The sequence below is a fragment of the Sebastes umbrosus genome, chromosome 20, assembly GCF_015220745.1.
Source record: "Sebastes umbrosus isolate fSebUmb1 chromosome 20, fSebUmb1.pri, whole genome shotgun sequence".
NCBI classification, from domain to species: domain Eukaryota; kingdom Metazoa; phylum Chordata; class Actinopteri; order Perciformes; family Sebastidae; genus Sebastes; species Sebastes umbrosus.
In genome coordinates, this window is record NC_051288.1 from 11,054,475 (window position 1) to 11,072,351 (window position 17,877).

The window sequence follows — 17,877 nt, forward strand, 5'->3', positions numbered from 1 at the left end:
GCCGTTCTTATCGCTTTACCCTTGTCTTGACTTCCTCGCAGCGCCTTTGAAGAGAGCAGAAATAAAGATACTTGCGCTGGCACATCACAGAGAGAGATTTAGATTATGCCAGTGTTTACCCAGCTGAGTGCTGCATGGCTGCTGGCGACAGCCTGCTGGTTTTGAAGTTGTTATGGCCCGACTACAGCTTAAAGCGCTCGCCGACCGCTGCAGAGGAGGGCTTTCTCTCTCTGCGCTCGTATGTCAGTTTGTGTGTGTCTGTATGTACGCATGTGTGCATGCATGTGCCAGTTGGTGTGAATGTTCATGAGAGATAGCATGTGTCCTTGTATTCCTAATAGAGTGTGTGATGCATTCTGCATTTCTGCGTGTGTGTATGTGTGTGTGTGTGTGTGTGTGGTGCTGAAAATGGAGCCATCCATCGGATTATGGGTAGACAGCTCTTTTGAAAAGGAGGGCCTGTATTTGCATAAGCGGCCGTGGCAGGAAAAGAAACCTATAGAAAGAAAGACAGAATGAGAGAGCATGAGAGAGAGAAAGAAAGAGAGAGAGATAGATAGAGAGAGAGGAGCGGACCACACTCGCCAAGCCACTCGGGGGATAAATCCTGTGGCTAGGATCAAGTATTCTGGGCAGGGATTTGGCCCCAGGTCCCCTCAAACCAAATGGAAAATAACAGGCTGCGAGTAAATAGGTGGCAGGGTAATGATAGCTCTGTCAAGTCCTAAGGTGGAGAAAGGGAGGGTGGGAAGAAAGGAGGATAATAGAGAAGAAGAGAGAGGTGTGAGTAAGGAGTGTGTGGGGGGGATGATCAGGCATACTGTATGACGAAAGAAAGATGAGCGGACGGGGAAGGCTGGATCAGAGGACGAACGGAGAAAGTAGAGATGGAGGGAGGGAAGGAGAAGGAGAGAACAAGAGAAGCCAGGAAGGAGGAAGAATGGATATATGAGGGAAGGCCAGAGGGCCAGAGGGCCAGAGGAGAGGGTGATGGGTTTTCTTGTGGGAGCCCCTTTTGGCTAAGCTTGCTCGTGTTTTGGCACATGATGCTGGCACGAGACACGAGTGCTGCCAAAGCCAGTGTGTATGTGTGTGTGTGTATGTGTGTGTGCCTGGGGCTCCCACTTCTGTCACATCTGCACAGAAGGCCTGCATCTCTGCGTCTCTATCCCTCTCTGATTCTCTGTTTGTCTCTCTCATCTTTTCCCTTTTCTCAGAAGACTTGTTTCTTAGGCGATGTTCCCGCCGTCCTAATGAACAACACCCAAATACACACTAGGATAAACAATCAAATCACCAAGGAGGCCACTCCCAATCAGCAAATTCCCAAACACAAACACACACACAGTCCACCTATAGACATTGGTGAATCATTGTGGACCGATGCTGTCAGATCTGAGGACAGTATTAAAGATACATCTAGTTTAGTCTGGTATAATATTCACAGTGGATTATTAGCTGCTCAGTTGTGCATTATTATTTTAATAGAAGCCGCTATCTATGATTTTGCCAAAGCAACCAGACTCCATTGAAAAAAAGAGTAATTTTATCTCACAGAACACAAGAGTTGCTGGTTTACCGCTGCCTTGATCGGTTAGTTAGTTTGTTTTATTGTATGACTTCGGTGTTTTAAAGGGCTAGTTCGGATTCACCACAGTCACACAATAGCACAAACAAACTAACCGATTGAGGCAGCGGTTGACCAGCAACCCCCGTGTTCTGCGAGGTAAAATTATAGTTATTTTCTGTGGAGTCTGGTGGCTTTGGCGAGAGCATAGATGGATACAATAGCTTTACTTCCCCGTCGGAAATTGCTGTCTGACGGCAAGGTAAACTGCCGAAAATATTTTAAATATAGTGTACACTTAAACTGACATTGATTTTTATTCGGTACTTCTTTTAGGTGTTTAAAATACATTTTGCTGCCACCCCGTCCACAGCAGTACACTGCTTTGGATCCATGCCAGTAACTCCTGTCTGCTTCTCCAAACTGGGGGGCGTGCCGACCATCATCTACTGTAGGTAATACACTGACTATGCATAAGTAACTCATACAACCCACCTTCAAAACACCTGAACTATCCCTTTAAGTCAGAAAAAGCTCATGGTGAAAGGAAATAGTTTCAAACTCGTTGAAAGCAATTTATATTTAATTGGATTCAATACAAAAGCTAAAACTCTTCAACTACCTGTGATAGGCCAAGGATCTCAGAGTAACATTAGAGACAATCCCTCCTTTGAAAATGTAAGAATAGGACGGTCCTTGTGCTCATTTTTCAGCCTCCCAGCGCTCTGCAGTTAATTAACAAGGTCGTTAGGCTGGGGTGAGTGAGTGCCGTGCCGCTATGCTAGATGTGTTTTACACGCCACGTTTAATAAGCCTGCATCCTCGCCATCAGAGTATCGGCACCCCTCAAATGACTTTCCAATAATGACAACCAGCTCCCCCGAGGTACTGATTCCGAGTGTGAGTGTGTGTCTTCCTGAAGTGGCTGCTACCTGGTCGCCTGATGGAAAAAAAAAGTGCTCCAGTTGATAGCTTGCGTGTTTGTGGTCGTATTCACACACACTTTGGATCGCTGCCAAAAAAGGGAGCACACCGTCATTATGCTTATCCCTACCGCACGAGCTGTGTGTGTGTGTGTGTGAAAGTGTGTGTATCTGCCACCCATGGAGTGTGCTGACATGCCCCCCTTGATTCCTGCAGACCACCGGGGCAGAGAGGAACCACCTGTCTGTCCAGACACCAGCACACACACAAACACAAACTTTGCCCAACATTACCATATCCATATTTACCCGTGGTCAGAGCATTCCGCCACGAGCTGCTTAATGGGATAGGTGACACACACACACACACACACACACACAAATATCCTTTCATATGTCTCCTAGTGGCCCAAAAGTGCATTCATAAATGCCATAAATGCCCCCCTAATAAGTCAAAAGAGATGCTGCTCGTGTGTGTGTTAACGCTCCTGTACAGAGCAATTACTGTGGCGGCTGAAACAAGAGCACTCTGTGGGGAAAAAGCCAATTAGTCCGCTGTGGCAGCAGGTAGCAAGCTGGCTCCATTCATTATGATCACTCATAACACCACGCTAATGTAATATCACGGCGTTAGAGCCGGTGACAGACAGCAGCAGGCTTTAATGATAATAACGGGATCAATAGATGGGGCGTTATTGCCAGATAGTTCCATATTCACGAAAGAATTTAATCGAAAAACGCTAATGAAAGTTGTGCGTGTGTGTGTGCGAGTGTAATGAGCACATTCTATTGGTTGTGGATTTTTTTGGCTGCGTTCAATACAACAGCGTGCACGTTTGCGGGCATGCGTGAGTGTGATCAATCCATAGCGATAATATTCAGTTAACTAATAAAGCTGCGGGCTATAAATGTTATATCAATATCTGCGACTGGTCTGCTCCGGTGCGTAACCTAACCTGATGATTTTCAGATAATGTGATGTGAAGACGTAACCCAGGAGGCTAGAGCTGGAGACACACACAGACAGAGAGAGTGTGTGTGTGTGTGTGTTTGTGTGTGTGTGTGTGTGTGTTGTAGGCGTGGATTAACCCTTCTGCTCTGCTTGGTCTGCATAATTGGTCTATTGTGGTTTACTAAAGGAGGCCAAGGCAGAAGAGCTGCTGGACAACTCTGAGAACAGGGGTGGAAGAGGATGAGTGTGAACAGAGACCGGAGAGAAACGAAGATTTTTTGATGGCAATGAGTTCAGCATTAACCCAAAATGGCTCCATGACTGTTACATCTGCAGTTCTGCATCATACATGATTGGACTGTGCTCACATAGAAGAAAAATAAAGAAATACAGATGTTCATGTACTAAAGACACATTGAAGGTGTAATCAGGTGGATAGGGTGTAAATGTAACACCTCGGGGCTCGAGACTAACGCCGTCCCGTCGTAAATGAAGCAGTAAACTCACTATGGACGCGTCCAGGAGATGCACCCTATTTTTCCCCCGATAATGCTACATCTGTGTTGAAATCGGCGGGAAGAGAGCTAGTTTACGTTAGCTGTTAGCAGCCGGCGGGAAGCACAGTCCTACTTGGCAAAATAACAGAGCTAACAGTTAACAGAGGTTGCATTGAATTACATTATGATGTGTTCAAGCTCTATTCAGTAAAACCAATTATTTGGCCGCGGTAAATTATAACGTTACCATGATGTGTTCAAATTAGGGCGGTCAAAGATAACGCGTTATTGCAAATTGGTTATAACGCCACTAATTCCTTTAACGCATTAACACAATCGATCTTCCAGAGGTTGTACTGGGCTCAGTTTTAAAGCTAGTTAGAAGATACTGGTATCAAACTATAAAAACCTAAGGAATCCATTGGTACCAACCATGTCATACTACCTCGTCGCGAAGGAGGATAAATAACACTCCAAACTTGTGCTAAAGTTTGGCAAGGAAAAACTGGCATGGCCATTTTCAAAGGGGTCCCTTGACCTCTGAACTCAAGATATGTGAATGAAAATGGGTTCTATGGGTACCCACGAGTCTCCCCTTTACAGACATGCCCACTTTATGATAATCACATGCAGTTTGGGGCGAGTCATAGTCAAGTCAGCACACTGACACACTGACAGCTGTTGTTACCTGTTGGGCTGCAGTTTATTATGATTTGAGCATATATTTTATGGTAAATGTAGTACCTGTGAGGGTTTCTGGACAATACTTTTCATTGTTTTGTGTTATTAATTGACTTCCAATAATAAATATATACATGCATTTGTATAAAGCAGCATTTGCTCACTCCCATGTTGATAAGAGTATTAAATACGTGACAAATCTCCCTTTAAGGTACATTTTGAACAGCTAAAAAATGTGTGTTTAATTTGCGATTGATAGCGATTAACTAATCGATTGACAGCCCTAGTTATTATGTAGTCTTGTAAAATTTAGCTTTGGGTGAGAAACTTGAATAGAGTTGTTTTTGAAGACAGCAAAAGAAAGCAAACGTGGCTTTCAATAGGGCTTTTTAGATAACAACAACAATATCCAGAAGGACAAACACTGGAACAACAAGTGCACACACATACTGTAAACACACAGGCATGTGAATTCAGCCTTCACTGAAAGCTCTGCCATGATGAAAGTCTAATGCTCTTGCCTCCAATCTGACATTCTGTAAATTCCTCTCATTCAAGCTCCAAACAAACTGACTCTCTCTCTCTCTCCCCTCTCCCTCCCTCAGCACCCACTCTCTTTCTTCCCCTCTGTCGTCACTGCGCTGCATTGAATGGGGTTGTGAGGGCTTAGCTTGAGTGTGTGTGTGTGTGAAAATGTGAGAAAGAAAGAAAGAAAAAAAGAGGTGTTTGAGCGAGGGAGAGAGAAATGATCTGCCAGAGAGGGGGGATATAGGAGGAGGAGGAGGTTTGTATTACAGTGTGTAGAAGGAGACGCATGTGTCGCTGTGTGAGTGCGCGAGCATGTGTGAATCATGCCTGCAGTTATCTGCATGCAAGGAGGAGTGTGAGTGAGAGAAAGTGAGCCAGCATGAAGGGCAGAGATTGTGTTTATGTTTCTGTGTGTGTGTGTGTGTGTTCGTCAGGAAGCTGTGGTGTCCCTGGCTCTCCAGTGTTTACAGACAGGAAATGTTTGTCCAGGCAAAAGGGAAGGGACCTCGCAGCCCCGCATGGCAAACATCGGGAGAGTGGCCCTGATGCACACATACACAGATATTCAGAAACATGCACACACACACACAGTGTGAAAAGAGGAATCTGACGGTGGGGAGTGAGGTGGGGTAAATGGTATTGGGGAAGTGGGAGTGACTGGGCTGGGCACTAACTGTTCTTCACTTCCCTCCGCGCTGACATGCCAACGCAGACTCCAGCAGATAGAAAGTCAATACGCTGACCTCCTATGAACCTGTGAGAGCGAGGTCGCGGTCTGCCAGGCCTGTCCGCACCAATACACACACACACACACACTGACTGTACGTCTGCACCACCGACTGTAGTCCTTTAGTTCATATTCCTGCTGCTGCCACAGCCGTTTAGTTTGATTATCTGTTTGTCGATGTTGGATTGTAGAATATTTCACTGGATTTCAAAGCACTTTCTGATTAGTAGTCAGTGATGGAGGTGCATTTACATATATTTATTCTACTTTATACTTCCACTCCACAACCTTTAAGAGTTGCCGTGCAATAAGCGGGATAATGTACAGCGAGCGGGTCATTGTTGTGAAATAAACCCCCAACAGAGCGATAAAAAAAAGCAAAATTCTCTGATTCCAGCTTCTTAAATGTGAATATTTTCTGGTTCCTCTCTGACAGTAAACTGAATATCTTTGAGGTTGTGGACAAAATAAGACATTTGAGGACGTCATCTTCGGCTTTGGGAAACACTGATCGCAATTTTTTTATCATTTTCTGACATTTTATAGACCAAACAACTAATCGATTAATCGTCAAAGACAATAATCGTTAGTTGCAGCCCTAGATTAAACTACGCAACAGCATGTAAAGGAGTTACAATAAGCTTGACCAGCTACAACATAAAAATAGGTTAATGCATCAGTAATATAAGATTCTGAGAGCAAACACTGTACATAATGAGGACTTTTAATACTTACACTTGCTGATAATACTTCAGTAAAATCCTCAATGTAGGACTTATAATGGCGTATTGTTATATTGTTATCTGAATACTTCCTCCCACCACTGTTCAGGGCTGAACAGGTCCTCTTGTGTATAAATCAATACACAACAAAACAGCTTTTCTTTCTTTACGAAAATGTAGTTTTCATCTAATTTGAGCAACTTTGCAAAGCTTTTGATGGATCGTATAAAAGGCGTTGTAGCATGAAGGTTGGCTAGAAAGATGGTTTTTGTAAGATGTATTTTAGAAACGCTCGCCAAAATTTGTGTTCCCCAAATAAACAATACTCCTTTCTGGCTGTCCTGCCTCACTTCCTTGTCATCTACGCTGACATTTCAGTGTGTGTGTGTGTGTGTGTTTGTGTGTGTGCCGATGTGTGTGGGCTTGTAAATTAAGGACAGCGCTGGAGGCGACGTCGGTGTGTGGCCGTGTGTTGTGTGTGCGTGGCTCTCTGTTTACCAACACACACATCCTTCAGATACGAATGAGCTAAACAGGATGAGATGAAAGTGTCCTTTTACCAGCAGAATAATGCACACACACGTACACACATACACAAACACAGTGGGGGAGTTATACAGGAAACAGTGTGCCACAGCCGCACAGGTAAACCAGGACACACACACAAAGGAAAGTAAACCATCCTGTTCCCGCCTCCTGACACTCAACCTGCACAATAAACAAATAAGAGTTTCACAGTTTACTTACTGGCTGGTGACGGGGTGCTGTACCCGCTGATGGGAAGTCCTGCCAGGGCCGGAGGCGACAGGCTCCCCAACATGTGGGGGAAGAAGTAGGAGTAGGTGGGCATGGGGAAGCCGTTGAGGTGGGGGCCCGGCAGCGGGTTGCCCTTCCCAGCCATGATGGCTCAAGTCCACCTCCACTCACAAACAGAGCTCACTTAACAAGATCTAACAGAGCCAAAGAGGAGTCAGTGTGGCTTCCCGTACTGGTTTAATCCCCCATAGGGACACTGCATGAGTAGATATTCCAAAAGACGAAGTTTGTAAAAAAGAAAAAATCTCCGTAGATGTCACCAAGACAAAAAGAAATCCTGCTGGTTGAGTGAATGTGTGTGTTGAGAGGGTTGAGTTACTAAGGAAACAAAGATAAAAAAAGAGACAGTATAAAAGAGGACTGTAGAGTGTTTTATCCTTCCTTTCTGTGGTATTGTGAAACGAGCTGAAAGGCCTTATTTGCGAGAGGCGTTGGGGCGGCTGGAAACTGGCACGGCCATTCCTTATCGTCAAGATGAAGAGGAGGGGGGGGGGGGGAGACAAGTTGAGTCAAGAACAGGTGACTTTGATGAGAGCAGTCGGGAGTGGTGATAGTGGTGATACGGGTTGCTAGTGGTCGTGATGCTTCCAAGGGAGCGTGTATTCGCTCTTCCGCTGCAGAGCGCTCCTAGGGGAATGCGCGGATCACATGATGCCAAGACAAAAGCTCTTGTCCTTGGACGGGCCTCTTCTTTGCAGTCGCACAGCCTTTGAAAAAAAAAAAAAAACAGAGAGAGAGAGAGAGAGAGAGAGAGAGAGAGATCATTTAGTGCTTCAATGACAAGGTAAAGAGATCGTTTCCCTTTGTACTTAAGTGCTTGAGCAAAAACAGTTCTTTTCTTTTGACACTAATTAATGGTAATGTCTCATCTGAAATGTTACAAAAACACCCCCTCCGCCTTAATTATCTAATGGAGTGTTAAAGCGGCGAAGAGAGCGGTGGGTGTGTGATGTCTCCTCGCAGCTTTGTGCGCTCGCACACGCGCTCATTAACAGTGACAGACTACAAATACTGCCGGAGACGTAGAGCAAAAAAAAAAAACATAAATGAAGAGAGCAACACAAAAGAAAAACTTTGCTAATTACACCAGTCGCGGGAGCCAGAGGTGAGACCCAAGGCGCCGATCTGGGACCGCTAGAGATAGAGAGCAGCGGAGTTTACTTCCAAATTAAGAGCGGAGACGTGTACAAACAGACCTGTAACAACCGCAGAAAGCACGAGCGCACATGAGGGCACTGACAGCTATACACCCGGAGAACATAATTATCATAAAATGGTACACTGGCACCACAGTATATACAAGAGTAAAGAGAGAAGCTCCTCTTCAAAACAGCTTGTCATAACATGAGCATGGCTTATTTTTTACTGTAATGACCCTTTTATGAGTCAGTGGATGTAATGTGCAGCAGTAAAAGGAAAACCACAGCAAAACACACGCGCGCACACACACACACACACATATGGACCGCACTGAAAAAAAAAAAAAAGCAGGAGGAATGTGTCTTTGCATGAACAGTGTTGTTCAGGAATGTGGCGCGCGAGCATGAATCACGCCAGGACATCATGGATGAACTCCTGTAAAGAGAGAGGGGTCAAGTCAGACATGTTTGTGTGCCTGTTCCCACTCGAATGGTGTGCATAAAAGCATCAGGTTATGACAGGTGAGAGAGGGGCACGCTGGTGGCGGCCAAGTGACAAATTAAAAAGGAAAAAGCCGACATAAAGAAGTGCTTCCCCGCATGCAGGCAGAACAACTTCAATGCTCCTTATAGGCAGAGATTCTACAAGTGAACTCTCCTATCAGTTGAGATCTTGTGACTGTGAAGGTTATGGATGCCCTGATCATTGACCATTTTAAGTGGATGGAGCATCAGCCAGATGTGACGGATCCACATTAAATAATATTTTCTGTTCTGCTTGGTTCATTTGCTGCGGTGGGCTCATTTTGATGAGTTATGCTACTGCTCGTACTCATAACCTCCTATATGCTTAACAATGAGGGCACTTTAATGTGAAGGCAGTGGTAAGACCATGTTACATGTAGCTGAACATGATGGTTTGTCTGCCCCTGAGGTCAGGATACGGTTACATTTGAGGTTAATAAATTATAACCAGTGGGCGACTTCCGGGTCTGAAAAGTGAAGCCAATGCTGAAGTGCTTTAAACTTGCATTATTTCTAATAGCCAGCAGGGGGCGACTCCTCTGGTTGCAAAAAGAAGTCTGATTGTATAGAAGTCTATGAGAAAATGAGCCTACTTCTCACTTGATTTATTACCTCAGTAAACATTGTTAACATGAGTTTATGGTCTCAATCGCTAGTTTCAAGTCTTCTTCAATACAGTACAATACATTTAGTAAATTAGGGTCCCATTTAGAGTCAAATAGACCATAAAGCCGCGTGGCTTAGAGCGTGGCTACCTTGTGATTGACAGGTGGCTACCATGACGTTGACTGGTCTGGGAGTTGTCTGTGTTTTTGTCTTACAACTTTAACCCTTTCACAGTGTGTTTTCAGTTCATGAAAGTTAATTACAACATTTTGGTCACCTAAAAAGGTCTTATTCAGCATTTAGTTGTAATTAGCTCCACACTCTTGTGCCGCTTTTCGTAGCAAAAAAACAACATGGCAACGGCCAAAATGACGAACTCAAGGATTTAAAACGTCAGCACGTTACGGTGACAACGTCCACTTCTTATATACAGTCTATGAGTACAACAATGCAATCTCACAAACTGTAATTAAAATACGAACAAACCTAAAAACAATGATGAATCATATCCTGTACGGAAGCATCTGGATTTGTTGTGTTGATGTCTCATTTATTCAGGTTGTCCCTTTAATTTGGCATCTATCCTCTGCATAGATTCAGAATCACTGACTGTCCCCACCATCATCCTCCTCACTGGAGACGGACTAACAAACTGTACTTCAAAACCAACACAGAGCCTCCTGGTGGCTAGCTGTGCACTGGTGACGCAGTGGCGCTTTGAATCCTCTTGCATCACATCTCTAGCGTTGATCTTTCCCGCTGTCTCCGTCCTCTGTGTCATGTCTTAACACTGAAACATCTTCAAGAGTGTGTCTGTTTTCTTTGAGTCTTTGTCTGTGCAGGAGCATCGCTCCACCATAACCGTCTTTGATTCCAGTATATAACATTCTTTTGTGTCAGAGAGCTGTTATTCCATAGGGGCTCAGTGCTAGACCTGCCTGTGTCTGCATGAGTGTATGTGACTATATACCTGCATGTAGGGAAAATGAGGAATAACTTATGAGAATGAGTTTCTAGACTACAGTAAGAATGTTGTGTGTGTGAGTGTGTGAGTGTGTGGAGGCCTGATATGTCTGTTAATCAGATGGAGAGCTGATTTTATGGCCTCGGCCTTCTATTAGCCGCCTTATTTTTATTGATCGTGCTCTCTAGTCACTCTGTGGCGGCGAGCCGGTGTGTGCGGTGGTCAGGGGCGGCGGGCTGGACGGTGAGCTTGTATTAGGCCGAAAGCTTTAACAGCATTTTTTAAAGCCCAAGGGAGTTGGATATAGTTTTATTTGCTTTTAAAGCCCCTCTCTCTCCGGAGCAGCCACCTATTAAACCACAAGAGAGTTAAGAGTTAAGGTAACATACTAACAACGGTCTGTAAGATATATCTAGTTCCATAATACAGAGTAATACACAACCATTATGAAACCTTGATACACTCTACATCGCACATGTGGTCATGTAAAATGCATCACTGTTGTCAAAAATACACACAGAAGTGATGTAAAGCCATATATATTTTAATGCAACACCCAGAGGCCACAGCTGCTGAACTGGGTCTTTCAACGAGGAACTACAACTCAATGGGACACCAGGAGAACCCACAGGCTGGGAATGGGCCACTTCCTTCACCATTATCATTACAGCGTCTAGTGTGGGCACCGTAAGAGGCCCTTCTGAGTGATAAGCAACATCAAACATTACCGGCGTGCACTTACACCAGCAGCAACTTTGTTGTAGTGCACCCACAGCTAATTCTTTTTACTGAATAGACGGGGATATTGTTGTTTACTACGAAGGAAGTGCCTGCAACACAACCCGCTTTTATTTTATTTTGCAATGGATAGGAACAGAAGTTTCTACTCACAAAACTTTTGATTTAGATTTAGAAACTGAGAAACATCCGTCAACTGTAGGACCGAATATCAGGGTTGTTTAGAGACATTGAGCTTTTTTGTAAAGGTCACCAGACAGTGAGCTGCCGAAACACTTGAGAACATCCCTAAAATAAGGCATCAAGTTCAAGAATCAAAATCAAAAAAATCAATACAGCATAGTATCGCGATGTTTTTGATTCATACATGAACGCCAAGTAGCCGTCTTTTATTATATGATCTATTAATATTGCAAATATAATGTAGACTCTTACACAAACAGTTCAGTTTGTCAGGTGCTTGATGCCACATTTGTGTTTTTATGACAGTGTTGCTTGACTTGAATCAATATGATAATTATTAATTGATTCATTAATTAATGAATGAATTAATTAATAAATAATTAATAATACAAATATTGAAGTGAGATGAACCGAGTTAAAACTGTATCTTATTAGATGAAACAGATGTTGACAAACTGCATAATTTGCAGTTGAAAAAAGGTAATAAATCGCAATATATCTTATTGTAATAGCATATCGCTAAATGTTTAAAATCGCTATAAGATCATATCGTGACTAAAGTATCATGATAACATGGTATCGTGGGGCCTCTGGTGATTCCCACCCCTATCTAATATCAACTAAAGCTATTTTTTTTCCTATTATGTTTGTAAAACATAATAATGTTGAAAATAATTCTATTGAAATATGTTGTATTTTCCAAGATTAGTCCAATTAATCGCATCTGATAATAAGAATTTGTGTTTATCAGTTAAAAAGGTCCCATTAATTATTTTCTATGCCTATGAATGTTTTTTAATCCCCAAAAAAAAATCACAATATAAGTGTATAAATTAAAAATAAATCTTTGCATAGGAGCATTTAATGAGGCCCAGTGTCTGGAGAGAGCAGGGAAACATTCTCCTATGCATACTGTAAACACTATCCGGCTGGCGCAGCTGAAGCATTTCAAATACATTATGCAATCAGCGGTCATATAGCACTCATCCATGCATACATACACACTTACACACACTCAAAAGCCACAACAGAGTGTGGACAGAGGCAGGCCGTAACTGAGCACCTGTATAATCCCTCTGCCAGCAGCGGTAAGGACATAACACACACACAATCAGAGGCACGCGGATCAGACACGCCGCTAAACGAGGAATCAAGGCACAATCGAGGGCCCGTATAATCTGCTGTGAAAACTGCACACGCAACACCAAAGCTGGATAAAAGCTGCTGACATGCACTCTCCACATCCTCCTTCCTGTTAATGTTCATAAACCAATCACAATTCTCACAAACAGCTGTGTACTCTGATCCTACATTGGATAGGGTGGACTGAAATTATGCAACATGTCAAACAACAGACACAAACAGTTTGACTATATAGGTGTTTATATGTGTGTATGTGTATATATATGTGTCAATCAATTAAAATATTTAATCACGATTAATCGCAAATTATTCACACATTTTTTAATCTGTTCAAAATGTACCTTAAAGGGAGATTTGTCATGTATTTAATACTCTTATCAACATTTGAGTGGGCAAATATGCTGCTTTATGCAAATGTATGTATATATTTATTATTGGAAATCAATTAACAACACAAAACAATGACAAATATTGTCCAGAAACCCTCACAGGTACTGCATTTAACATAAAAAAATAGGTTGAAATCATAACATGCCAAACTCTAGCCCAACAGGCAACAACAGCTGTCAGTGTGTCAGTGTATTGACTTGACTATGACTTGCCCCAAACTGCATGTGATTATCATAAAGTGGGCATGTCTGTAAAGGGGAGACTCGTGGGTACCCATAGAACCCATTTTCATTCACATATCTTGAGGTCGGAGGTCAAGGGACCCCTTTGAAAATGGCCATGACCGTTTTTTCCACTCCAAAATTTAGCCTAAGTTTGGAGCGTTATTTAGCCTCCTTCCCGACAAGCTTGTATGACATGGTTGGTACCAATGGATTCCTTAGGTCTGTTAGTTTGATATGACACCAGTATTTCACTATAGCTTTAAAACTGAGCCCGCTACAACCTCCAAACTATCGCTTGCATTAATGCGTTAAATAAATTAGTGGCGTTAAAATGAATTTGCATTAACGCGTTATTATCGTCTAATACATATATATACATACATACATATATACAGTATATGCACATATAGCACAAGAACCACCTCATGCACACTCTTTTAACTCACTCTCCTTCACACACACACACACACACACACGCACTAATCTCGGCAGGCAGCTGCCTCCCGCCGTATGATGTATGTGTTCTATATGATACGGCTGACACACAAGGTCATTGATATGGAGAAGAAGAAGAAGGGGGATCAGTTGTGTGCATAATGCTCTACTTTTGCTCGTCTTCATTGTAGCATATAGATGTGTTAAAGTACCGTCAAGGCAGACAAGACATGTCTCGCCTAAACATGCATAAAGATATAGATGTAAAACAAGCGTAACAAAGAGGAATGAGAGCTTTCTGTATGCCGGCGTTACACAGAAAAAACATTAACCCACACACTTGCTTTCTGCACTTACACCGATACAACTGAGACGTGGACTACCATAGTCTAAAAACAGGAATAGATAGCGTAGATTAAGAGGTGACGCAATAGCGCAGTAGTGGGTAGGGACCCTGGGGCGTATAGAATCGAGCCATTAACGTACGTCTTTTCAAGGAGTTTCGAACAATCCCACTGCAGAGTCCATTTGTATGGCCTTATCTGTCTCTTTGGCCATTATATAGCTAGCCCATATCTGCCAAACTCACTTCTACAAGACCACACAGGAGGAGGAAGGTATCTCCCGAGGGAATGTATGTGATCACTTACAGTAGGAGGGAAAGTAAACAAACAATCTGGGTCACTTGGTCTTAACTCTGTGTTTGGCATGTAACAGGCAGAGAAGGAGGAAGGGTCAGAGCTCACAGGACACGAGATACTGTAATCGGTTGTGACAGCGAACGCTGAATTAATAATCGGGAAAAAAAGCAAATGGCAGCGTGAGGTCGGAGTGGACAGCGCAGAAAACAGAGCCAGGGGGGAAGACAAATGCAACGCATGACATACAGAGACACTCCAGCGTGTACATAAATAGACAGACGCGCACGTTTGAACGTACACACAGTTCAGCGCGTGCGCACGGACCAAGTTCAAAGAGGTCACTGACGGAAAGTAAAACAGACGCCGGTAGTTGTCGAGGCTTGGATAAAAAAAAAAAAGCACAGGGTGATTCTTGAGATGATAACACACATGTACGCACACACACCAACATCTCCAGTCTATATATATCTCCTGATGACCAATTATCCACGATGTGGGTGCTGCTAGTGCTACATATCTCTGTGTCAGGAGCAGCTGGTGGACGGTGGCAGCAGCAGCACCACACTTCGATGTGTTGCTAACGCTATGGAGTCCAGTGGGGATTAGACACATGGCTATGTTAATGCTACACAAAGCATGGTTACACAGGATGGCTCCATATATTATGTGTCTTTTTAGCTCCCAGTAAGAGGACTTTAACTTCTCAGACAATGCTCCTCTTGAAGGGATAGAAGTTACAAAGCAGTAGTATTTCCTTAAAGGGATAGGTCTGGTGTTTTTGAAGTGGGGTTGTATGAGGTACTTATCCATAGTCAGTGTATTACCTATGGTAGATGATGGTCGGCACACCCCCAGTTTGGAGAAGCAGACAGGAGTTACTGCATGGAAGTAAAGCAATGTACTGTTGTGAACGGGGCCGGCAGCAAAAGGTATTTTAGCTTCCTAAACAAATGCCCACCTAAAGAAATCTATATCAGTTTAAGTGTACCCTATATTTCTAATATTTTCAACATTTTACTTTACCGTAAGACAACTTTTTACGACGGGGAACTGAAGCCATTATATATCTATTCATATCCACCAGACTCCTTTGACAAAAACAATAATTTTACCTCGTAGAACACAGACTTTGCTGGTCCACCACTGCCTCGATCGGTTAGTTATTTGTGTTATTGTGTGACTTTGGTGAATCCCAGAGCTAACCGTTTAAAAACACCGAAGTCACACAATAACACAAACAATTAATCGATGAAGGATAGCGGTAGACCAGTAACTCCCGTGTTCTGCGAGGTAAAATTACTGTTTTTGTCAATGGAGTCTGGTGGCTTTGAAGAGAGTTTCAGTTCCCCATCGGAAAGGGCTGTCTGGCAGCAAGGCAAAGCGGTGAAATATTCTAAATATAGCGTACACTTAAACTGATATTGATTTTTTTAGGTGGGCCTTTCTTTTAGGTACAGCAGTACACTGCTTTGGTTCTGTGCAGTAACTCCTGTCTGCTTCTCCAAACTGGGGGCGTGCTGACCGTCATCTACTGCAGGTAATACACTGACTATGGAGAAGTACCTCATATAACCCCACTTCAAAAACACCAGAACTATCCCTTTAAGGAAATACTACTGCTTTGTAACTTCATTGCACAATGTTAAATGTAAACAGTGAGCTAATCACTATGGCATTGCTCACAGATATCTAGTTCAACTTACTACAGCCTGAGATAACAAATATTGAAGAACAATAAACACAGTATCAAGTCAATCGCTAACACGTTGTTATATGATATGCTACTTTATTAATGTTTCCTGTAGGCATGTCATTTGAATATCACCAGTGTGCTGCACCTGCTGTTTCAAATGACAGACATGCTGCTTCAAAATGTACTTAGTCTTGTAATTGGTATCTCCACCACTATGACATAGTATTTCACCATTTAAGGTTGAGAAACAGATGACTTGGACTTTCTCTATAATGGCCGCGACGTAAAAAAACCCACATAGATTTGTACAAAAGCCTCTCTATGGGGAGGGCTACAGGCCGCTAGCTCAGAGTGGATGACGGTCTTTAACAGCTCAGAGTGGGCTCCGGCTCCAGCCTGCGTGGCTTTGCAGTGTTACACATAATGGAAGTCGCTCAAGCAAGATGCATTGAATTTTTTATGAGGACAGCAGCGTGGGTGGACGTATACGTCAGAAGTGAGATGTGACATTGCGGGAAGGGAATGTGCACGCATGAGTGTGTACATACTGCACAGTTAAGAGCATGTGCGTGTGCGTGTGTGTGTGTGTGTGTGTGTGTGTATGTGCAGCGATGTACACGCGTGACACAAACACGTGCATGTATCAACAAGTGTCTGAGCGCGTGCAGTCACGCATGCAGCCTGCGCGCGTGTGCTTATTAATGTGTGCCCATGTCATATCCTGAATCGCATTTGCATGTCATCGTATTGCCCTGGGGAGAGTCTTACAGTACGCTGCATTTACTGTACATTACTAGCTCAGATGAGATGGGTTTTGCATAAAGAGTAGACCACATCTGCGGGGGGTGATGGAGGGGGGCGGTGGGTAGGGGTTGGATGGAGGCAGAGAGGGACACTTTGACACGTCACTAGCGCTGGATTTCAGCTGATAGATGTGAATTATTTAGGCCAGAAAAAGGTAAAGTAAGGCTAGTAAGAAGCCTGGGAGTCAGAGAGTGTTACTAATAGTGTGCACCACCTTACCTTGGATAACCTTCTTACTAAAAGATACATTGAAAACAGAGAATAAAGGGAAGAATTCCCGAAACTGTTCAGCCAAAGTAAGGTAAGATAGAGAATTGAAAAGACAGCTAAGTAGGTTTTTTTCTTCATTCTACCAGACTAATACATTAAGTGCTTGGTTGTCCTGGTGCATCAGTGAACTAAGGTGCACAGTATGCCATGTACCCCTAATGGCCTGGCTTCAAACCTGGAACCAGGAACATTGTGGTATGTAATCACCCTCTTTCTCAAGCCCCTTTCCCACTGGACCAATACCCACTAACACCCACTTGTCTTCAGTGGGAAAGGTTACAATCTGCATTCATTTCCAGGACATATGACTCTGCAGTAGTCACATGTATTTATCGGCAGTGATGGAAACATGACACCCGGGTGAACACGCACATTTTTGCCCCTTTTCCGGTGCGATGCTATGTGTGAATATAATAGGGCTGTCAATCAATTAAAATATTTAATCGCGATTAATCACATGATCGCCATAGTTAATCGTGATTAATCGCACATTTTTTTATCTGTTCAAAATGTACCTTAAAAGGGAGATTTGTCAAGTATTTAATACTCTTATCAACATGGGAGTGGGCAACAAAAAAAAACAAAAAAAACAAAAAAAACAATGACAAATATTGTCCAGAAACCCTCACAGGTACTGCATTTAGCATAAAAAAACATGTTCAAATCATAACATGGCAAACTGCAGCCCAACAGGCAACAACAGCTGTCA

General features: G+C 43.2%; 1 protein-coding gene across 6 annotated transcripts in view; it reads right to left on the reverse strand.

The window, feature by feature from the left end:
- The window catches only part of raraa (retinoic acid receptor, alpha a), a 167,180-nt gene that overhangs the window by 80,902 nt on the left and 68,401 nt on the right, over positions 1-17,877 (reverse strand). For all 6 annotated transcript variants that reach the window (XM_037754392.1, XM_037754390.1, XM_037754389.1 and 3 more), the window contains one exon: positions 7,345-8,120. In XM_037754392.1, the coding sequence (XP_037610320.1) occupies positions 7,345-7,498 (154 nt within the window). In that variant the 5' untranslated portion in view covers positions 7,499-8,120. The remainder of the gene's footprint in view (positions 1-7,344; positions 8,121-17,877) is intronic.